The sequence below is a fragment of the Scyliorhinus canicula genome, chromosome 1 (assembly GCF_902713615.1).
Source record: "Scyliorhinus canicula chromosome 1, sScyCan1.1, whole genome shotgun sequence".
Lineage (NCBI taxonomy): Eukaryota > Metazoa > Chordata > Chondrichthyes > Carcharhiniformes > Scyliorhinidae > Scyliorhinus > Scyliorhinus canicula.
Genome location: NC_052146.1, coordinates 63,282,774 through 63,307,103, shown reverse-complemented (window position 1 = coordinate 63,307,103; position 24,330 = coordinate 63,282,774). Strand labels below are relative to the sequence as shown.

Genomic DNA, 24,330 nt, shown 5'->3' with positions numbered 1-24,330 from the left:
ACTGCTAATCCATTGGGCAGCACAAGTGGCACGGTGGCTTCACAGCGCCAGGGTCCCAGGTTCGATTCCTTGCTGGGTCACTGTCTGTGCGGAGTCTGCACATTCTCCCCGTGTGTGGGTGGGTTTCCTCCGGGTGCTCCGGTTTCCTCCCACAGTCCAATGATGTGCAGGTTAGGTGGATTTGGCCATGATAAATTGCTCTTAGTGACCAAAAAACTTTAGGAGGGGTTACTGGGGTAGGGTGGAAGTGATGGCTTAAGTGGGTCGGTGCAGACTCAATGGGCCAAATGGCCTCCTTCTGCACTCTATGTTCTACGTAAAATATCTATGTAAAATTAATGGGTTTGCTGAGAGCCATCTATGCTATTATGAAAACAGTGCTTGATTGAACACCTGTACATGGCCCAGAAATCTGAGGTTAATGGACCAGCAATACAACAGCACAATCTGATTAGAGCATAAATTTGCATGAAACACACTTTCCACAAAGCTCATTACAAATATAGATTCAACTTTTCTATTAACTGTTTCAAAATACAAAACCACACCAGCATCCTTTTCAAACAAGGTCTTTTTCAGACAGTCAATGGCAATGAAAATGGCTGCAACATTTATTTGTATTTGCAGCAAGCTTTGTCATCATTCACACACCTGATGGGAAATTTCTACCCTCCTGCTGATCGTGTGTGCTCAAAGAGGCACAACATTTTTCCCAGTAGAAGGCACAGTGGAACAGTGGTTAGTACTGCTGCCTCACACGCCAGAGACCTGGGTTCAATTCTGGCCTTGGGTAAAAGCAAATTACTGCGGATGCTGGGATCTGAAACGAAAGGGAAAATGCTGGAAAATCTCAGCAAGTCTGGCAGCATCTGTAGGGAGAGAAAAGAGCTACCGTTTCGAGTCCGATGACTCTTTGTCAAAGCTGAGCTGGCCTTGGGTCACTACCTGTGTGGAGCTTGCACGTTCTCCCTGTGTCTGAGTGGGTTTCCTCTGGATGCTCTGGTTTCCTCCCGCAGTCCAAAGATGTGTAGGTTAGGTGGATTGACTATGCTAAATGCCCTTTAGTGTCTGGGGATGTGCAGATTAGGTTATAATTCAGCAGTGTCAATGAGTCACTAAGTTTGAGGTGGGAAAGCAGCCCTTGTTCATACTTAATGGTTATTCACTCAACCCTGCATACGATGCATGAGTTTGGACATTGAGTGAGGGGATGGCAGTGAAGGTGCTGATATTTACTCTCGAGGCTAGGGCCGATAACTCTGGTTGACCATATTCATGGTGGTTCCACCTTCCAACAGCTCTGTATGCACATAGAGTCAGTTTCCCACTTTTAATATTTCTATTCCTAATAAAGAAAACTTTTGACAATATGAAAAGAAAACATTTTGTTTTCAAAAGCACTATGCATCTATATCCAGGAAGTTAGCCTTAATTTCCAAGAGACTCCAAAGCTTTCCTGGAGGGCGGACAGCCAGGACCTTGGCTCACACATGATGGTCTGTTAGTTGGATGAGGCAGTGGAAGGCAATGAACAGATGTCCTGGGAACTGCAATGCAGCAAGAAAAATATTCAGACTTTTTGAAAACCTCAACAGCTAGTCAGATAAATGTAACAGATTTACTGCATTGAAATACATTTTTTGTTACAACTGCATCACAATTCTATTTAAAAATGCCCGACAACCAAAATTCTCCACTGCAAGGCTGGGAGATGCTGAGTCACTTTTTTGTATTTGTTCATGGGATGTGGGCATCGCTGGCTGGGTCAGCATGTATTGCCCATCCCTGAGGGAATTTAAGAGTCAACTACATTGCTGTGGATCTGGAGTCACATGTAGGCCAGACCAGGCAAGGATGGCAGATTTCCATCACTAGTCCAGCGACTATACCACTATGCCAGTGCCTCCCTTTTCTATCATTAAAGTGGTCACGTTCTTTGATTAACTGCTGTTGACAAACATTCATAGATTCCTTACCGTGCAGTAGAATGCCATTTGGCCCATCGAGTCTGCACCAATCCTCTGAAAGGGCATTCTACCTAGGCCAACTCCCCACCCTATCCCCATTCCTCACCCTAATGCCATAATCCATAAGACATAAGAGCAGAATTAGGCTATTCGGCCCATCGAGTCTGCTATGCCATTCGATCATGGCTAATGTTCCTCATACCAGTTCTTCTGCCTTCTAACCCTAACCCCTGATTAATCAAGAACCTAACCATCTCTGTCTTAAAGGCACTCAGTGATTTGGCCTCCACAGCCTTTTGTGGCAATGAGTTTCACAGATTCACCACTCTCTGGCTGAAGAAATTCTACCAAATCTCAGTTTTAAAGGTTTGTCCCTTCAGTCTGAGCTGTGCCCTTGGGGTTTAGTCTCTCCTACCAGCGGAAACATCCTCTCTACATCCACTCTATCTAGACCTCTTAGTATTCTGTAAGTTTCAATGAATTCCCCCTCTCATCCTTCTAAACTCCATCAAGTACAGACCCAGAGACTTCGGCCCCATCTCATTTGACAAGCCCTTCATTCCCAGGATCATTCTTGTGAACCTCCTCTGGACCGCCTCTTAAGGCCAGCACATCCTTCCTTAGATACAGGGCCCAAAACTGCTCACAATATTCCAAATAGGGTCTAATCAGGGCCTTATACAGCCTCAGCAGTACATCCCTGTTCTTGTGTGCTAGCCCTCTCAAAAGGAATGCTAACTTTGCATTTGTCTTTCTAATTGCGAACTGAACTTGCACGTTAACCTTAAGAGAATCCTGAACCAAGACTCTTAAGTCCCTTTGTGCTTCAGATTTCCAAAGCATTTCTCCAATTAGAAAATAGTCTATGCCTCCATTCCTCCTTCCAAAGTGCATAACCTCACACATTTCCACATGTGGAACACGTGTTCCATCTGCCATGACTTTGCCCACTCTCCTAGCCTGTCCAAGCCCTTCTGCGGCCTCCCCACTTCCTCAACACTATCTATCCCAGCCAGCATGGTGGCGCAGTGGTTAGCGTCACTGCCTCATGGCGCCGAGGTCCCAGGTTCGATCCCGGCTCTGGGTCACTGTCCGTGTGGAATTTGCACATTCCCCCGTGTTTGTGTGGGTTTCGCCCTCAAAGCTGGGGAAGCACGGTAGCAGTGGTTAGCACTGTGGCTTCACAGTGCCACGGTCCCAGGTTAGATTCCCCACTGGGTCACTATGTGCAGAGTCTGCACGTTCTCTCAGTGTCTGCGTGGGTTTCCTCCAGGTGGTCCGGTTTCCTCCCACAGTGCCAAGTTGTGCAAGTTAGGTGGATTGGCCATGCTAAATTGCCCTTGGTGTCCAAAAAAGGTTAGAGGAGGGGTTATTGGGTTACAGGGATAGAGTGGAAGTGAGGGCTTAAATGGGTCGGTGCAGACTCAGTGGGCCAAATGGCACCCTTCTGCGCTGTATGTCCTATGTGCAGGGTAGGTGGATTGGCCACGCTAAATTGCCCCTTAATTGGAAAAAATTAATTGGGTACGCGAAATTTATTTTAAAAAACACTATCCCTCTACATATCTTTGTGTCATCTGCAAACTTAGCAACAATGGTTCCTTCTTCCAGATCCAGACCTAACCTGCATATCTTTGGATGCTAAGGGACAATTTAGCATGGCCAATCCACTTAAATTGCACATCAGAGACGAGTTAAATAGACATTTAGCCTCTTGGTGTCGAACTGAAGATTGGTCTTTCTCTTGGAAAGCCTGTGAGAAGACACATGAGAATGCGAATGAATAAGTGAGAAGATGCTGCTCGCTGCAGGGAAATCCTTTTATATTTCTTCCTGAAAGCACCAGGTGCTAGAAATTAATAGCAATTTACAGCCACTGAAGGAAAGCATAGTAAAACGAGAGAACATCCTGGAGTTAAACAATAAACAGTGCTATCTGGTGCATAGATGGCACATTTATTGCAATCTATTTCCCCTTTCACAAGGTATGAAAATTCTTAGTCCTTTAACAGTAAATGAAACACTGCTGAATGGATGACCAGTGAAAATATATCTGCTGTTCCTGTGGAGTTATGCTGCCATTAAAGATCTGGAGCACAAAAGTAAAAAGCAACATATATTTATTAAGGAAAAAAAGAGTGGAGCATCACAGTAAAGGTCAAGTCACTTGGATGTTCAGAGACAGAAGCTGGAGGAATCAGGAGAGAAAGAAAACTTGGAAAAGAATAAAATATTGTTTAAAAAACGGTTGTACCTGTATCATCTTGTAAATTAGAAAAGGTATAACAAAATCATACCGTGGACTTGACATTTAAAGGTACAACCATGCTAAACCATGTGTGCTTGTTTGAATTATCTGTTGAAGTAAATAGACATTGGTGCAAAGGGTAAAAAATGTGCAAAACAATTTATAGGCACATGAACCAGAAGTGAATACATTTAGGAAATCATAACAAGAACTCAAAACACATTCTCGGTTTCAGAAGTTTCTCTATTCTCACTGCAATAGGGACTCCGTTTCCTCCTGATCTGCACCTTCCTGTTCTTGGATGTTTTACAATTGTACACATTTCACAACTTGTGTAATTAACACTCCCAAACTGCAGTTTGCCTGTGAATAATGATTCATACTATGATCTTGGTTACTTTGTGCTAATGGGAATGAAATGCTTGTTCCTCTGCTGTAATTACTTCGCCTATGGGTCTGATTTTTCTAAATGCCTTATTTTCTACACAATGCAATTAAATACAACTCCAAGAGATTCAACTAATTTTGAAAGTCTAGTGCTAATCAAAATTCAGAATGCCATTACAACCTGCAGTGTGCTGAGATATCAGGCATCATTACTTATTTAACATGCAAGAAACATTATGAAGATCCAATATTTCCAGTATTTTTAACGTCTTTAGTCAGCCTTCTGTGGCAATGCTCATTTTTAAAAAAAACTAAACTTTGTCACCAGTAGGCTTACAATGAAGTTACAATGCAATGAAGTTACTGTGAAAAGCCCCTAGTTACCACATTCCAACAACTGCTCGGGTACGAATTCAGAACGTCCAATTCACCTCACAGCACGTCTTTGGGGACTTGTGGGAGGAAACCCACAGACACGGAGAACGTGCAGACTCTGCACAGACAGTGACCCAAGCAGGGAATCGAACCTGGGACCCTGGCGCTGTGAAGCAGCAGTGCTAATCACTGTGTAGCCTTCAATCTAAGTAGGGTTAGATGGTGGCTTATTAGTTGACCCACACACTTAGATGTTATTCAATCGCCATCCTGCCCTTAACTCTTGCACTATAAAAATATTCGGGGCAAAAACTGAAACCATTTGTGAGAAGAGTTAGTTGGTGTTCCGTACTTTCTGGGCCATACAGGCTGGGGCACTATATACCATCATTACTGTCAAGAATATATAAATACGGGCAGCATGCCAGCTCAGTGGTTAGCACTGAGGTCCCAAGTTCAATCCCAGCCCCAGGTCACTGTCCATGTGGAGTTTGCACATTCTCCCCGTGTCTGCGTGGGTCTCACCCCAACCCAAAAATGTGCAGATAGGTGGATTAGCCACGCTAAATTGGCCCTTAATTGAAAAAAAAATTGGGTATTCTAAATTCATTAAAAAGTATATAATTACAGCAAGCAGTTTATATAAACAGCTCCATTAGAGGCAGGAGGCACACAAATTTTTTAATGATATATAAAATGAATGTTAGTACAAAATTGCCCACGGTTTGAATAACTAACCTTTTTCTGGTCCATCATTTTATATAAAATGGCAGAATAAACCTGTCCGTTGCAATGACTTTTTATTGAATCGAGAGAATGATTACTACATAGAGAGAGGCCTTTTTGAGAGCATTAGCTGCAAATCCATTTGGCTAGTAACACGCGATGCTGCTCACGTGGTCATCATGGACAAAGTATTCAGTCAGAAGCAATTGCTAAAAATGATCTTTTTCTAGTCTTGCCATTTGTTTTAGGGAATGTGGCTTCTCAGCATTCAAATGGATTTTATATAGTGTTACCATTCTGTTGGGAGTTAAATCCAGATGAGGCCACTGAGTTCACAATGTAGATTGATGCCTAGTGAGGTGAGCCGCCTCTCACAGTAGAGTGTTTTATGCATTTCTTCTGGGTTATTACGCAGTTCTGGTCTGCCCATCAACGGTAACAAAGTATTTTTACCTTTATTAAAGATGTGGCTACTCCAATGATACATTCTTCTCACTGTCAAAGCACCGCTGTTCGCTGTAACACTTCTCTGCAGTCACTAGGGCACTGATGCAATGTACACCTTTACCAACAACATCCAATCTGATCAATCATGACCAGAGGTCTTTCTGGGGTTAACCAAATGGACCAAACCATGCTCATAGATGATTCCACACCTAAGAATTTTGACTCACCAGAAAAAACTGGAGAAAGTTACATAGCTTGACTTTACATAATTCCTCTAGCTTTATGGCAGTAATTCTAAAATACTGACTAGTTTGGATCATAACATCTAAATAGGACAATCAAGCACTGCACTATATTGTGTTACAAATGACAACCAGTGCAGCAAATCAGAGAACTGAGAGTGTGTGTATGTGATGCCACTGGTATGCCGTCATGGAACTTTATTGCTCCAATTCATTACAATATCTTAAGGGATACATATTTTCTGTAACTGAACAGCTTAGAGCAGGGGTGGGCAAACTACGGCCCACGGGCCGCATGCGGCCCGCCAAAGGTATTTATGCGGCCCACCAAGTCATTAAAAAAAAAGAAAAAAAAAATTTTAAAAAAAAAAATTTTTTTTTAAAGGTTAATGGGTGGGGGGTCTGTTGGGTTACTTACTGGTATAGGGTGGATACGTTGACTTGAGTAGGGTGATCATTGCTTGGCACAACGTCGAGGGCCGAAGGGCCTGTTCTGTGCTGTACTGTTCTATGTTCTATATGAGGCGCCTACAATCATAACCGGGTGAAGTAATTATTTTACTTAATATACTATGCGGCCCTTTGTGAATTGTGAATTTCTGAATGCGGCCCTTGCACGGAAAAGTTTGCCCACCCCTGGCTTAGAGTATCCTGCCAACTTAATTTTAATATTCAGGAAGTGACTGGTATACCATATATATATATAATATACCATATGATGAAATACATATTTTGAACTACCAGGGTTTGGAAAATGGATTACCTGACAAACATACAAAGAGCAACAATTTAGGGAGAAGTTATAAAAAGTGAAGTTGGGAAAAGGAAAATGATGTCACAGTGAGTCACACGGACAATGGTCAGATTTGAGGTCAGGCAGCAACAGGGCCAACAAACTCTTAGCTTCTGTCCCTAGCCTGTGCTGGGTTAACTCATCAGCTCCGGGAAGCTGCTCCATTGGTCACTGAACGATGGGAAAAAGTAACAAGCAGCTGCTCTCAATCCCTGTTTTGCGTTTTTCTAGAATGTGAGGGATACGTTGCAAGTACACGTTGCATTTATATGACAGCTTTCTCAATATCCTGTGGCACTTCATAGTCAGTTAAGCACTTTTAGAGGTGCAATCCTGTTGCAATTTAGGGAATGCAGCAGTCAATTATGCCCCAAACAGTAATATGATATGATGAGATAACGTTTGAGAATATACTAGTTGAGGGATAAATATTCAAAGAGAGAATGCCCCTTCTCTTCTTTGAAATAGTGCTTTTACTTCATGTGAGGGCAGACCGGGTAAACTGGTAGGTTATTCAAGCCTGTTCAGTTTCATAAAGTATGTATCCAATAGTATATCGCAGAGAATAGGAGCAATAAAATTACTTGACAACATAATGGCATACTAGTGGCCTCCCACAGACACTCAATCATGGCCGTAGCAAACCCCAGACATTTGCTGCAGCGGCTGTTATATGTAACATTATAGTGCAAGTGCTTTATTAAACTATTTAGATGCAATCATCTGAACTAGACAATACTTTAAAAATGTGGTTTGCAGACATCCAGTAAAAGACAACACCTCAAACAGTGCAGCACTCCATTAGTGCTGTCCAGCAGAGCACCTGCCTAGGTCTGGTATTCAAGTCCCTGGAATGGAACTTGAATCTACAACCGTCTAACTTTGAAAGGAAGAAATAGAAAAACTGAATAATTTTAAATGGTGAGACATGGAAATGTTGATAGAGGAACCTGGGTGGCCTTGTACACAGATCACTGAGTTGGAAAGTGAATCGCATGTTAAGTCTTTATGCCAGAGATGGAAGACCAATTAAATCTTAATGCAATTGTCAAAGGCCTTGGTAAGACCACACCTATGATGTCTGGACTCTTTACCCAAGGAAGGATATACTTGCCTTAGAGTGAATGAAATTAAGGTTCACTGGACAGATTCCTGGGATGAATGGATTGTCCAATGAGGAAAGATTGAGTAGACGAGGCCTATATTCCCTACAATTTAGAAGAAGAGATGATTTAATCGGATCATATAAAATTATTTAAGAGGCGTGAAAATGTAGATGCTAGGAGTCTAGAAGTAGTGGTTCAGTCATTTATGACTAGGAAGAGGAGATATCTGTAAAGGTGAGGAAAGGAAAGAGCCTGATCTTCTCAGTCAATTATATGCCTCTCAGTCTAGGTCACATCTTAAAAAGGCCATTTGTACACAGCACTGCAGGGCTTACTCAGCCCGAGTGACCCGTTTCATTGGGAGAATGGAAAAAAAAAACGATCAGTGACATCGAAGCTATGAAGTTTACATGATGTGATATTCTCCACAGCAGTGTTTGGGAGTTAAGTAGTCTGTGGTTCTAAGCTCTTGTGATTCGTGAAGGAGGCATAAATCACAGTTCAAGGAGCTTTAGGATTTTGAAGGGTTTTTAACCAAAAGACTAACAACTTGCTGTACACCTTCTGCCTTTCTAATTTTTTTTTTTTTTAAAAACAGTTTAATGATAAACTATGCATGGATTAGGTGCTGTTTTTGGAGTGTTTGAACTTCATTAAATTTGCTTCTTTACAGTACATGTCCAAAGGAATGAAGACCTTTCCCACTAAGAATGTGGGCCAGGATCTGGAGATGCTGTGACGTTGACTGTTTTGCCTCCTATTTTACTGATGATGTTGAGCCCTAGTCCACATGTTACTCTTGTTACATTTCATTTCTTTACCCGATGTTTGTTCTTTAACCAAATTTGTAATCTCATTCCACCAGTATATCCTTTTTTGGCTTCGTGTGGGGGTACTTTTGAAGGATAACCAATGTTAATATTGCTGCATAAATGTTGCAGTGTAGTGTGGCAAATCATTGTCACAGCATCCCAAAACTAAATTGTAAGTGCAGGTACACATAAGAACTTTCATTATGTAGGAGTGTGCAGTATCCTCTCCTAGGTCATTGAAACCCAAAAGTATTTTATAATCTGCAGAAAGTAACAGAAAAAAAATATTTCTGCAGTAATTTAGTTATTCTTAATCTATTGCAATTTTGCTATAGTGAACACGTCAACAGTAACTTTGATTCTTTTTATAATGATGCATGTTTTTCAGCGGACATAGGTAATCAGAGTGAATGTGTTTTACATCAACATTCATCCCAACTGAATTATCCAGCTGATTCCCCACTGGCAACATACCAAATCCACAAATCAATGCAATTCAAACATTCAAATATTCTCAGGATATTTGCAATAAACACAAATAATTGCCTTTATTAATAAGTAACCTTACAGAACACCAAAATAAACCACACTGGTGCACTTAAACTTTTGGTTTTATTTACAAAGGAGTCTCAACTGTCCATGTTATATAGAGATGAAAGGTACTGTTCATTTCCAGGCAGAAATACACTCCTGGTGTACAAGGATTGTAGAGTAACCATTCAGTCCATCTGACTGCTTTCAGTAAAGCCATAATCTATAAAATGACTTCATCAACTTGTCTAGTCTATAGCACAAAAACATTACACTCAGGTGTTTTCAGGAAAAGAAAACACTTCCTTCTTTAAAAATAACAATCTGACACTGTGGGTGTATGTTTAGGATGATGGCTGGGTGGTGGTTTTGGCAGGGAGGTGGATGGGGGCATGGAGAGAAATAGAAGTGAGCATGGAGGAATAACTTGAAGCACTGTTTGGATTAATTCATTTTGGTTCCAGGCCTTGCACTCTATTAAGCAATCTCTGGGTCTGAAGGCTACAGCTGCCAACTTGTTCACGCAATGATGATGGATATTCTACAGCACGCAAACTACCAGTTTCATTTGCGTGCTATTGTATATTAAGTTGCTGCTACCACAGCGGCCAAAGTCACTGCCTATCAGAAAAAGTTCTGTGAACCGAATACAAACCCAAGGTACAAAACAGATACTGCTTGTAAACTTGGACCAGATTACACTTATCAACAGGTATGTAGAGCTAACGATGCACATTTAAACAAATGTATACAAAAAAGAAATATTTACAAGGATGCACCACTACAATCAAAAGGATTCAGATAACGAGTACCGCTATGATACATGCATTAGCTAAATTTAAAAAAACCAAAAAAGAAACAGGGAAAACCATAAAAAAATTATATTTTTTGCTACACCAATCATAATTGTGCAAGATCAACTGGGGGGGGGGGGGGGGGGGGGGGGGGGGGGGTCATGAACACAGGTACAATTTCAAACTACATTACATTTCTAAACTCACATATTATGGTAAAGGAGGATCTTGGAGTACGGAACAATGGGTTCTGAAGCAATATTTAATGCTATACATGCTAAAATTTACAACAGGCCACTCAAGTACACAACATGATTCATCTTGGCATCTTTACCTTTCTGGATCATTGCAACAAAACATCAGGTGTAAAGTTAATTACCGCATAGATTTTACTGCATACCCAACTCCCGTCTGTGAGGGTAGAAAATGAGTCACCGCACAGATAATTACTGAATTCAAGATGTGTCGCTGCCTTGTCTTCTTCTTCAGGCTAAAGTTCAAGACAAACTGAATAGTTGTTGACTTGGTGCTGGTCCCTTTAAACAGACTTCTTTAAAGTTGTGTCTTCTATATGGCAGCTCTATGTACAAGATTAGAATTGACATCTTGTCATTAAAAAGGAGGGTTTCTTTGTTTTTTATTTAATTTTGAAATATACATGGTAGGGCAAGAGTCTGTTGCTAATCCAAAGACTGCAGATGGGCTGGATTTATTGTACAGGGTCTGCATTCCATAAAAGGGAAAAAAAAATTTCCTCCACAACCTTTTTTGCTAACACTTTAAGCACCAATCATGTTTGATGAGAAGAATGAAACCACATGACACGAATCGTCTGGTGCCCAGCATTCATCACTCCTGCTCTTGGCTGCACTTCATCCTATCATACGTCGAGGAATCTTGAGCTTGAGTTTGCCTTGGAGTGGAATGGCTCTGACCACATACGCCGTAGATCACCCTGAGGAATAGGGCACACAACACAGCACAAGTGGTCAACAACCACTCAAAACAACAACCTGCATTTATAAAGCATCTTTAATGTCGGAAAATGTCTCGAGGCATTTCACAATACCAAACAATATTTGACTGCAAGCCACAGAAGATGATTTCAGTGAATGGTAGGTTTTAAAGAAGAGAAATGAATGGAGAGGTTTAGAGGGGAATTCCAAAATAAAACATCATTGCACCCCACCCTCATGCCCAACAAAAAGGAGCTTTGTCGCAACCTTTCCTCAAGAAGAACAATAATTCATAGCAGGTGATTCCTAGAAGTATTATTGCATGTTGTCTTTATATGACTTTATATGTTTCAAGAACCATCCTGTAAAACAGGCTCAGAATCTGCATTATTTATACTCTGGATTACATTTCTCAGTATAAAACAATTTCACATTTGCAGCTGTCTTAAGCTTCTTTTATGTTAGAAGCTGACTGCAGACAAGTAGAACTCTCCTTGCATCATATAAATAACCACAGTGCAGTAATTGATAACATCTTAGACTCTGAAATTGAGGGTCTATGATTCAGCATCAGGTTGGAGTAAAGTAATCTGTCTCAGTTGATTTTTGTGTCTTTGCATTATCATATTTAAAGAGACGATACATCCTATAGAGATGAGACGGGACAGGACACAAAACATAAAAGAAAGGTTGTTTTTGCTGGAACGGAGAAGATTGAGGGGGGACCTGATCGAGGTGTATAAGATTATGAGGGGCATGGACAGGGTGGATGGGGGAACAGCTGTTCACCTTAGTTGAAGGGTTAGTTGTGAGGGGACACAAGTTCAATGAGGGGACACAAGTTCAAGGTGAGGGGCAGGAGGTTTAGGGGGATTTGCAGAAAAACCTGAGGACTGAGGAAGTGCACCATGCGGATACCAGAGCATAAAGCCCTCTCGCCTGTCAAGGGATCACTGCCAACAATGATCTGAAATCTAACTCTGCATTAGGGCAGAGGGCAGCAGAGCAGAGCTACTGATCAGCTGTTCTGGGGAAATTTGCATACGTGCAGTGCGGTCAGCCTAATTTGAAGGTGGTTTGTGGAGGGGCTGTTGTCAAGTGACAGTTAAACCCGAAACACTTTGTCAGTGTTTTCCACCCTACCTCCTCTTCTAACCAAAACCCCCCCCCCCCTCAATGGTCGTTGGGAAGCAGGAGCAGGGGCCTGTCGTGAAGGTGAGCGAGTGCCTTTAAATTTGCTTACCTTTCAGCGGGAGCAGGGTTTGAGGGAATATCAGGTAAGCTCTTCCTTTCTTTTTCTTGTTTTTTTTTTAATCTAGAGGTGATGTCAGGGAAGGCAGTACAATGCTCCTCCTGCAGAATGTTTGAGGTGAGGGACGCCGTCAGTGTCCCTGCTGATTTCATCTGTGGGAAGTGCACCCAACTCCAGCTCCTCAAAAACCGTGTTAGGGACCTGGAGCTTGAACTGGATGAACTTTGGATCATTCGGGAGGCAGAGGGGGTCATAGATAGGAGCTTCAGGGAAGTAGTTACAGCAAAGACTGGAGATAGATGGGTAACTGTAAGATGGACTGGGAAGAAGCAGTCAGAACCCCCTGCGGCCGTTCCTCTGAGTAACAAGTATACCGTTTTGGATACTTGTGGGGGGGACGACTTACCAGGGGTAAGCCATGGGGTACGGGCCTCTGGCACAGAGTCTGTCCCTGTTGCTCAGAAGGGAAGGGGGGAAAGGAGTAGAACATTAGTAATTGGGGACTCAATAGTCAGGGGCACAGATAGGAGATTTTGTGGGAGCGAGAGAGACTCACGTTTGGTATGTTGCCTCCCAGATGCAAGGGTACGTGATGTCTCGGATCGTGTTTTCCGGGTCCTTAAGGGGGAGGGGGAGCAGCCCCAAGTCGTAGTCCACATTGGCACTAACGACATAGGTAGGAAAGGGGACAAGGATGTCAGGCAGGCCTTTAGGGAGCTAGGATGGAAGCTCAGAGCGAGAACAGAGTTGTTATCTCTGGGTTGTTGCCCGTGCCACGTGATAGTGAGATGAGGAATAGGGAGAGAGAGCAATTAAACACGTGGCTACAGGGATGGTGCAGGCGGGAGGGATTCAGATTTCTGGATAACTGGGGCTCTTTCTGGGGAAGGTGGGACCTCTATAGACAGGACGGTCTACATCTGAACCTGAGGGGCACCAATATCCTGGGGGGGGGGGGGGGGGGGGGGGAGATTTGTTAGTGCTCTTTGGGGGGGTTTAAACTAATTCAGCAGGGGCATGGATTGTAGTTTTGGGGTACGGGAGATTCAGAGTATAGAGGTCAGGAGCACAGATTTGACTTTGCAGGAGGGTGCCAGTGTTCAGGTAGGTGGCTTGAAGTGTGTCTACTTCAATGCCAGGAGTATACGAAATAAGGTAGGGGAACTGGCAGCATGGGTTGGTACCTGGGACTTCGATGTTGTGGCCATTTCAGAGACATGGATAGAGCAGGGACAGGAATGGTTGTTGCAGGTTCCGGGGTTTAGGTGTTTTAGTAAGCTCAGAGAAGGGGGCAAAAGAGGGGGAGGTGTGGCACTGCTTGTCAAGGACAGTATTACGGTGGCGGAAAGGATGCTAGATGGGGACTCTTCTTCCGAGGTAGTATGGGCTGAGGTTAGAAACAGGAAAGGAGGTCACCCTGCTGGGAGTTTTCTATAGGCCACCTAATAGTTCTAGGGATGTAGAGGAAAGGATGGCGAAGATGATTCTGGAAAAGAGCGAAAGTAACAGGGTAGTTGTTATGGGAGACTTTAACTTTCCAAATATTGACTGGAAAAGATATAGTTCGAGTACATTAGATGGGTCGTTCTTTGTACAATGTGTGCAGGAGGGTTTCCTGACACAATATGTTGACAGGCCAACAAGAGGCGAGGCCACATTGGATTTGGTTTTGGGTAATGAACCAGGCCAAGTGTTAGATCTGGAGATAGGTGAGCACTTTGGAAACAGTGACCACAATTCGGTGACCTTTACGTTAGTGATGGAAAGGGATAAGTATACCCCGCAGGGCAAGAGTTATAGCTGGGGGAAGGGCAATTATGATGCCATTAGACATGACTTAGGATGTGTAGGTTGGAGAAGTAGGCTGCAAGGGTTGGGCACACTGGATATGTGGAGCTTGTTCAAGGAACAGCTATTGCATGTTCTTGATAAGTACGTACCAGTCAGGCAGGGAGGAAGGGGTCGAGCGAGGGAACCGTGGTTTACCAAAGAAGTGGAATCTCTTGTTAAGAGGAAGAAGGAGGCCTATGTGAAGATGAGGCGTGAAGTTTCAGTTGGGGCGCTTGATAGTTACAAAGAAGTGAGGAAGGATCTAAAGAGAGAGCTAAGACGAGCAAGGAGGGGACATGAGAAGTCTTTGGCAGGTAGGATCAAGGAAAACCCAAAAGCTTTCTATAGGTATGTCAGGAATAAAAGAATGACTAGGGTAAGAGTAGGGCCAGTCAAGGACAGTGGTGGGAAGTTGTGTGTGGAGGCTGAGGAGATAAGTCCCCGGGGCCTGATGGGATTTATCCTAGGATTCTCTGGGAAGCCAGGGAAGAGATTGCTGAGCCTTTGGCTTTGATTTGTAGGTCATCATTGGCTACAGGAATAGTGCCAGAGGACTGGAGGATAGCAAATGTGGTCCCTTTGTTCAAGAAGGGGAGTAGAGATAACCCCGGTAACTATAGGCCGGTGAGCCTAACGTCTGTGGTGGGTAAAGTCTTGGAGAGGATTATAAAAGATACGATTTATAATCATCTAGATAGGAATAATATGATTAGGGATAGTCAGCATGGTTTTGTGAAGGGTAGGTCATGCCTCACAAACCTTATCGAGTTCTTTGAGAAGGTGACTGAACAGGTAGACGAGGGTAGAGCAGTTGATGTGGTGTATATGGATTTCAGTAAAGCGTTTGATAAGGTTCCCCATGGTCGTCTATTGCAGAAAATACGGAGGCTGGGGATTGAGGGTGATTTAGAGATGTGGATCAGAAATCGGCTAGTTGAAAGAAGACAGAGGGTGGTGGTTGATGGCAAATGTTCAGAATGGAGTTCAGTTACGAGTGGCGTACCACAAGGATCTGTTCTGGGGCTGTTGCTGTTTGTCATTTTTATAAATGACCTAGAGGAGGGCACAGAAGGTTGGGTGAGTAAATTTGCAGACGACACTAAAGTCGGTGGAGTTGTAGACAGTGTGGAAGCATGTTGCAGGTTACAGAGGGACATAGATAAGCTGCAGAGCTGGGCTGAGAGGTGGCAAATGGAGTTTAATGTAGAGATGTGTGAGGTGATTCACTTTGGAAAGAATAACAGGAATGCGGAATATTTGGCTAATGGTAAAATTCTTAGCAGTGTGGATGAGCAGAGGGATCTCGGTGTCCATGTACATAGATCCCTGAAAGTTGCCACCCAGGTTGATAGGGTTGTGAAGAAGGCCTATGGTGTGTTGGCCTTTACTGGTAGAGGGATTGAGTTCCGGAGCCATGAGGTCATGTTGCAGCTGTACAAAACTCTGGTACGGCCGCATTTGGAGTATTGCGTACAGTTCTGGTCGCCTCATTATAGGAAGGACGTGGAAGCTTTGGAACGGGTGCAGAGGAGATTTACCAGGATGTTGCCTGGTATGGAGGGAAAATCTTATGAGGAAAGGCTGATGGACTTGAGGTTGTTTTCGTTAGAGAGAAGAAGGTTAAGAGGTGACTTAATAGAGGCATACAAAATGATCAGAGGGTTAGATAGGGTGGACAGTGAGAGCCTTCTCCCGCGGATGGAGGTGGCTAGCACGAGGGGACATAGCCTTAAATTGAGGGGTAATAGATATAGGACAGACGTCAGAGGTAGGTTTTTTACGCAAACAGTGGTGAGGCCGTGGAGTGCCCTACCTGCAACAGTAGTGAACTCGCCAACTTTGAGGGCATTTAAAAGTTTATTGGATAAGCATATGGATGATAATGGCATAGTGTAGGTTAGATGGCCTTTAGTTTTTGACTTCCCATGTCGGTGCAACATCGTGGGCCGAAGGGCCTGTACTGCGCTGTATCGTTCTATGTTCTATTACTTGTACAAGATTCCTACTCAGTCGTAAATTGCATTCATTGGTGCATACCTAAATAACCAAAAAATGCCAGTGAATTAAAACAGTCTTTCTGCTGAGATGGAAGGTTGCCAATCTTGGGTGTTATTTTAGTGTAATAACTATAAAGATGAGATTTTATGGAATCAAGATGGCTCTTTGAGAGTGTCAATGCAATTTTTCAAGCAGTTTGATTCAGATTCCTTACCACATTAATATCAGGAGGTACAAGACTAACTCTAAAAGAGAATGTCTTAGCACTCCACTCCAAAGCTTCACGGCGATGACAATATAACTGCAGTCCAATTGTCATTTGGTAGCACAGAACTTGAGCATTGCTGAAAAAGCTTTTTGTCTTGCACTCATTTGGACAATCAGAAGAATACCAATGCCAGAGCTTTCTTCAGATTGTCCGGATGGGTGCAAGACAAAAAACTTTGACAAACGTCTTTCTTTCAGTGATACTGTTGTCCAATAGTGGAACTGTTAAGGCCAGTCTATGGATTTTTCAGTATGACTCCCAATGCTGTGAATGTTAGCCGCTCATGTTGGCTCTCCCCTACATTAAAGTTCAGTTGATGGGTAATCAGAGCTGTGTGCGCAACATCTATGCAAAGTTTGTTTGCTGTTGGGCAAAGTACATTATGGAGCTGGAATATTCTATGTCTGCCAGTTGCAAATTGGACTTTACAGGTGATCAGTCCATGATCACTGTCTGTTAACAGGTGCTTAGAGGGCAGCACTGTGGTGCAGTGGCTAGCACTGCTGCCTCACGGCACTGAGGTCCCAGGTTCGATTCCGGCTCTGGGTCACTGTCCGTGTGGAGTTTGCACATTCTGCCCGTGCTTGCATGGGTTTCACCCCCACAACCCAATGATGTGCAGGCTAGGTAGATTGGCCACGCTAAATTGCCCCTTAATTGGAAACAACTATTTGGGTACTCTGAATTTATTTAAAAAACAGTGTTTATAGTGTTGCTCCAGTAATGAAGGAACTGCATTAATCAATAGGAAGATTTTTTTTTGTTGAAACTGTAATCCACTTCTTCAAAGGGACAACAGGATGCAAATTTTTTAATGAACTAAAATGTACTAGAGAGTATAACTACCAAAGTACAAGGAGCCAACATGAAAAATCAGCTTATCTATCCATTGTGTTCCAGGAAGGAAAAGGGGTTTAATCCTTCTGACGGAATTGTAAGTAGCCTCCCTCACTACAGAGCAGCTCAGTTTATAAAGCATGCCAAACAATTTAAGAAAACTAAGATTTTTTTCCTGACATGTCAAAAGGGCATGCTGCCTGCATTGTCTCCTTTTCCTGGTGTACAGTATTGCAGTTAATCCATTCCCGCACACCAAGGGTAATAAAATGAATCACCTATAATTTCCCCTTCCGTATTAACAATCCAGTTTAATTTCTACAGAAAGTCTTTCTTTTGTTCTATCGTAAACTCTAGCTATTCAAATTATATAAATTCAAAGTCACAAGTTTTGATTGTTATCAGCAAATGAGTTAGGAAAAAGCAGATTTTGTTTTAGATACTAATTAGATCATATACAGTAAAGGCTTCATTACTTTATTGAAACAGACCATGTGTGTTTACTTGCTCATTAGCATTCCATATAGTCAGTTTCATGTATTTTGCTTCGGTTACACATACTTTTACAGAACCTTCTTCAAATAGATTAAACAATAGCCAAATTCTCCATGATCTTTAGTTCTGCCAAGCATATCTAGTCTTGATGTGTAGATTACAAGGGGTTGCAGTCTCAGATACTTGGTAGGCCATTTAGGACTGAGATGAGAAGAAACCTCTTCACCCAGAGGGTGGTGAACCTGTGGAATTCTCTAATGACAGAAGGCTATGGAGGCCAAGTCGCTGAATACATTTAAGGAGATAGATAAGATTTCTAGTCTCTAAAGGCTTCAAAGGGTATAGCCAGCGTTGAGATAGAGGATCGGCTATAATCACATTGAATGGCAGAGCACTCAAAGGGCCAAATGGCCTATTCCTGCTCCTATCTTCTATGTCGCTACTGTGCAGATCATCACTTCATCAGTTGATTCCATAAAACAAATAGTCGAGATAAAATAGACAACTATAATATTACATATAAAACCCGTGTTGAAAACTCATGCCATAAAGGGCGGCAGTCATTGTTACTATGTTGTTATAGGAATTAGAAAAAAGGGAGCTTTACTCCAGTGCATTCCTTCTTGAACACTCAAGACTATGCCACTTAAATACGCCACATTTCCCAATGATTCTTAATTTTGAGGAAAACTGGATGACGCTATGGTTGGATTAAGCCTCGAGAAATTATAAGAGTTCCAAAATAATCTCAATTGTATAAAAACACAAGTCAGCAAGTTGTGGGCATAAACTGACAATATAAGAGCAGCAATGGCAGATTAAGATGGATGAGGTTTGAGTAAAAATAATTGGGGGTGCATGGGGAGAAGGTGGCAAATAATTGAATATATACTAATTTTCTGCAGGGTGATAATGTATTTGGTTCTGAGACTCTACTCACCTTTAAATAAGCCATGGTAAGCAGGGGAAGCAGTGTAAACGGAACAAGGTACAGGAGTGCAGGCTGGGCAGCCCGGTGAATTCTGGATGCTACAGTGGCTGTCAGAAGACCTAAATTATAAGAGATTGTCAGAAAACGTACATGCTCTAAACACATTACCATGGAAGATTTACTATTGCATTATAATGTACATCTATCCCTCATTTACTACTCCTGATACTTTCTTAAAAAGTGTACTGAACAAAAACTGGTAAATGAAAATCACTTTCTCATAAAAAGGTCAAATAATGGTGGGTTATGTTTTTGACCTATGATTTTTACATTAAAAACTTATTAGCTGCTTTGAACCTACCTGGCCCAAAAATCCTCTTACTAATTCTTCATAATTTACAATTTTAATTCTTCCAATGCGTTTCCTGCTCACTGCTCCCCACCTCTAACTTGCTGACTCTCCCACTCACGGCTTCCCTCACCCCCTACTCGCCGCTTCCGTCCCCCCCTCTAGAACACAAAAATTTGTTAAACAGTCAGGCACACAATGTGGCACATTTGCGTTTACTGGAATCTACATATGTTAATACACGGAGCCCTGCTCTTTGCAGATAGACAGAACATGTACACACATTACATGTGTTTCAACTAAACAAAATAATTGACAGCCATTCGCTGGCTCATTCCTTGGGGCAATCAATGCCTTGACTACTCAGTCAAGCTGCCTGGTTTAAATTTTGACCATTGCTTTGCAGCTAACTGTCAGTCACCATCAACTGGTGCATTCTCCATGGCAACATCTCTACCAATCAGCACTCTCCTCTCATACAGTATAAATTAGTTGTTTCCCCTACTTTGTATTCTTGTGGATGTCCTGATGGGTGCAAGTTGAAAAGCTCGACAAAATATGTCTCTTTCAGCAGTGACAATTAATTGACAATGAAATACCTTCATTGACTCTTTCAGTGAAGTACCAGCCTCGATATTAGATAAAATCTTGGTGCGGCTTGAATCCATGACTTGAGACACATCTACACCTAGCTAAATTTAAATAAACTCCTCCAAACAAGTAACACAAAAAAAGTTGTGGGGTATTTGAGAGGTCAATAATAACCCAAGCTTTAGGGGTCAGAGAGACGAACAGGTTGATGTTAATTGGTTTAAATAGAATATTTAATTAGATACTTACAGTTTAATACATAAATGAAAGGGGGTATTTTGAACATTGCAAAGCCCTCATATTACTGCCCAGATAAACCTTTGCTACTAGGAAACTATATTTTAAAAAGTAATTTACTTTTATTTTCCTTGAATTACTTCCACTTACCTACAAAGTAACCAATCAAGGTGCAGTGGAAGTACGACACCTTTTGCATACGGCCGGGTACATTGGGTGGGATCGCCTCACTGTTAGATATTTTCTTAAAGTTGTCATATCGAAGCACAAAGCATAACAGAAGCCCTGGCATGACAATGTCTCCAATTCCCAGCATAGAAAAGTGGGTACCTGTGGAACTGTACAAAACAAATGGGTAAAGGATGTTCAATACCTTCCAACTCATCACACAAAAGCTCCACCTTGTATAATTTAACCTACTTAGGTAGTTATGAATCTTAAGGCCAAGTATAATTTTTAAAAATTGGTTTAATGATTGATATTCGTAATCTCCTAATATAATAGAATTCATTTTACCAACAAGCTACTGCTAAACTGAAAATCTGTCAACTGCTTAAATAATATTATTCTGCAATAATGAATGTGTTTATACAGATTTGCGCTTGTGCACAAGGCAGTAAAAACAGGCTGGGTTTGATGAAAATTAACAGGAGATCGTTTGAATACATGCAACTTAAATTTTAGATGAATGGATCACCAACATTCACCAAGCATAATAATGATGTCCATTGGCAGACACCAGAACGTTTTAAACAAGTATCTGCGATGGAAGCTGTAGTCATGCTAACTTTCGATATTGTGAGGGACTAAGAACTCGCACTGCATATTTTATTAAAATATATATTGATATGCTCCGTACTATTTTTTAAATTTCAAAACTGAACAAAGACTTTTAAAACGCCTGAACCCAAACAAAAGAAGCTACTTGGTAGTTTTGTGGAAATTCGTACCTCTATCTCAGAGGAGCCACTGATGACCCCCTGTGGAATGTACAGCCCAGCTTCAAAGAGGATTATACACAGACTATCTACATTTAATAACCCATGCTGGCCAGAAGATGGATTGTCCGCTAAAAAGAAGGCCCCACAAAATTCCATCACTTCCTAATGACAGACATTTAACAGTCTCAAGAATCCAGATGATGAATAAACATCCTTTGCCAAAGATGGTGGAGAGGTGGTTCTCATGTGACATGGCATCCGTCCGCCTGGTGGCACAAAATATATTGCCCTGCTGAACTGCATAACGTATTATGCTGTTTACCGCCTAACTAGCCTCACGGACAAGGAGCTCTGCCCAAGTGGAATACTTGGTCCCCATCTACATAGATTCTGTTGGAAGCTCTGTGCCCTCAGCTAGAAGACCCATTCATCTTTGCAAGCCTATCGTGAATGAATACTTCATTGGACTTTGATTCTCGACTCTGGAACTCATGGGCAGCACAGTGGCGCAGTGGATAGCACTGTTGCCTCACGGCACCGAGGTCCCAGGTTCAATCCCGGCTCTGGGCCACTGACCGTGTGAGTTTGCACATTCTCCTCATGTTTGCGTGGGTTTCTCCCCCACAACCCAAAGATGTGCAGGGTAGGTGGATTGGCCATGCTGAATTGCCCCTTAATTGTCAAAAATGAATTAGGTACTCTAAATTTATAAAAAAATAAAAAGGCTCTGGAACTCATGTGAACAAATATTTATTTTCTCTGTCTCATAAAACTTCTTTCCTCTATCCCTCTCTTTACTTTCTGACTGCAACCCTCCTTTCCTGTTTTGAATGTGTGCCAGAAATTTTAATTTATCTTATTTCAAGGTTGTTGTGGGGTTATTGATAGAAATTTGGACCAAACAAAACCTGAGGGGTTGGGAAAACATCACCGCGTATAAGGAGTGAAATAAATCAAAATTCACAATAAATTTGGGATAGACCAAAATACTGTGAATTTGGAAATAAAATTCACTTTAGCTAGATTCAAAGTTCCTCAAAATTAGTGGCTGCATGGTAGCAGTGGCTAGCACTGTAATCTCACAGCATCAGGGACCCATATTCGATTTCGGCCTTGGGTGCCTGTGTGGAGGTGTATGTTCTCCCCGTGTCTGCGTGGGCTTCCTCCGGGTGCACTGGTTTCCCCCCACAGTCCAAAGATGTGCAGATTAGGTGGATTGGCCATGCTAAATTGCCCCACAGTATCCAAAGAAGCTTACGGGGATAGGACGGGGTGGGTGTGGACCCGAGTAGAGTGCTCTAGGTTTGAACAGACTTGATGGGCCGAACTTCCTTCTGCACTGTAGGGATTCTGTGCTCTATGTTCTTACACTATGTGGGGGAAGACTTAATAAGTGATCATCATCTGCCGATAATCATTTGCTTCAAGATGAGTTCTTCAGAGATTTTTGACGGAAAAGTCTGAAAGCAACCATCTGGTTCATTCAGCTAATTCCCCCAATTGTTTTGCAATTCCAATGTTTGCAACTATGGGGAAGTCCGGATTTATAATGATTGCTGGAACCAACTCATTGAAACAGAGAATGACTACAACACAGGAGGCCTTTCAGCCTGTCGAGTCAATGATGGTTCTCTGCAACAGCAATCCAGCTAGTTCCACTCCTATGCCCAATTCACCATGAAAGCTGCCTCGACCGCTCTCTGGCAGTGCATTCAAGATCATAACCATTCACTGTGAAGTGGTAAGCACTGCTGCCTCATGACTCTGAGGATCTGGGTTCGATCCTCGCCCTGGGTCACTGTCCATGTGGAGTTAGCACATTCTCCTCGTGTTTGCGTGGGTCCCACCCCCACAACCCAAAGATGTGCAGGGTAGGTGAATTGGCCAAGCTAAAATAGCCCTTTAATTGGAAAAAAACAATTGGGTACTGTAAATTTATGAAAAAAAACTTTTTCTGCTGAGCCCCAGCTTCTCAAATTTGTACACACAACTGAAATTCCCTATACCTCAGCCATTTTGCGCACTCTCCAAGATCTTCACAGCCTCCCTAAAATTTTACATTACAACTGTTTTGCATTTGAATCCTATGCCTCTGTATACAAAGTCCAGGATCCTGCACACTTTTTAAACAGCCATCTTCAACAATTTGTGCAAATATACCCCAGGTTTCTGTTTCTGCACCCTCTTCAGCACCCTCTTCAGAATTGTACCCATTAGGCAGAGTTTCCCAACTGGTGTGACATGAAGGCTCCACAAGTGTGCCTCAAAATAAGGTTCAAAATGATTAAATATTAATGAAAACAAAGTATCTTCACTTTCAACTCCGTGGTCAGCATCTCCAAGTCACGTTGAACCTTGGGCCGCCCATGCATGCACCATGTGAGAATGGGGTGCACATGAGCGGTTTGGATTTTGTTTTAAACATGGGTCAGGCAGATGTGCATTGGACTAACCGATGTACAAAATTCAGAACCGCACGTGTGGCCCTGCTCTTTTCTAGGTTGACGCACGCACGGTTCAGATTACCAACATAAAACATTCCGAATCGCTTATGTGCAGCCCCTTCCTGGCTGGCCCATGCACAGGAAGGGATTCTGGGTTCTTTGGGAATTGGAGATGCTGAACACAAGAGTTAAAGTCAAAGGTCCTGTGCGCCTGCGCAAAAAGGGATCAAAACCCTGGGAGAAGCGAGGTTGAAAAAAAAAAGACAGGGAGAAACAAAGAAAAAAACAACGTTCCCAGTAGGTTAAGAAAAGGAGAAACTTGCTCCAATATTATATTTGACATGCAAATGGTGATACGGCTTTCATTGTAAACTTCTTAAACTAGTGAAAATGTTTTTAAATGGAGAGCAGTTTAGTTGGAGAAAATAAGAGGCGTGTCTCCAAATTGTTTACAGTATAAAGGTTGGGATCCACTGCTTTAGATTATACTGTTTCTCCTTTCTGTTCACCAGAATTAATCACTTCTCAGTGTTAAATTTCAAATCTGTACTGGCTTTTCTTAATTAATTCACTCATCCAGTTTAGGATTATTGTTTCTAAATGTTTCTCCAATACCAATGTTACGTTGACTGGCCTGTAGTTGCTGTGTTTATCCTTGTATTCTTTTCTGCACTAGAGTGCAATATCTACAATTCTCCACGCCCTGCATCTAAAGAGGATTAGAAGATTATGGCCAGCACCACTGCAACTTTCACCCTTAGTTCTCACAGAAA

The 24,330-nt window shown here is 42.3% G+C and overlaps 1 protein-coding gene across 2 annotated transcripts in view; it reads right to left on the bottom strand.

Moving 5' to 3' along the window:
* Positions 1–9,625: 9,625 nt before the first annotated feature.
* Positions 9,626–24,330, bottom strand: part of sppl3 (signal peptide peptidase 3) — a 254,970-nt gene continuing 240,265 nt past the window's right edge. For both annotated transcript variants that reach the window (XM_038791581.1, XM_038791592.1), the window contains 3 exons: positions 20,323–20,510; positions 19,005–19,114; positions 9,626–11,383 (listed from right to left, as the gene is read on the bottom strand). In XM_038791581.1, coding sequence (XP_038647509.1) covers positions 11,309–11,383; positions 19,005–19,114; positions 20,323–20,510 — 373 coding nt within the window. In that variant the 3' untranslated portion in view covers positions 9,626–11,308. The remainder of the gene's footprint in view (positions 11,384–19,004; positions 19,115–20,322; positions 20,511–24,330) is intronic.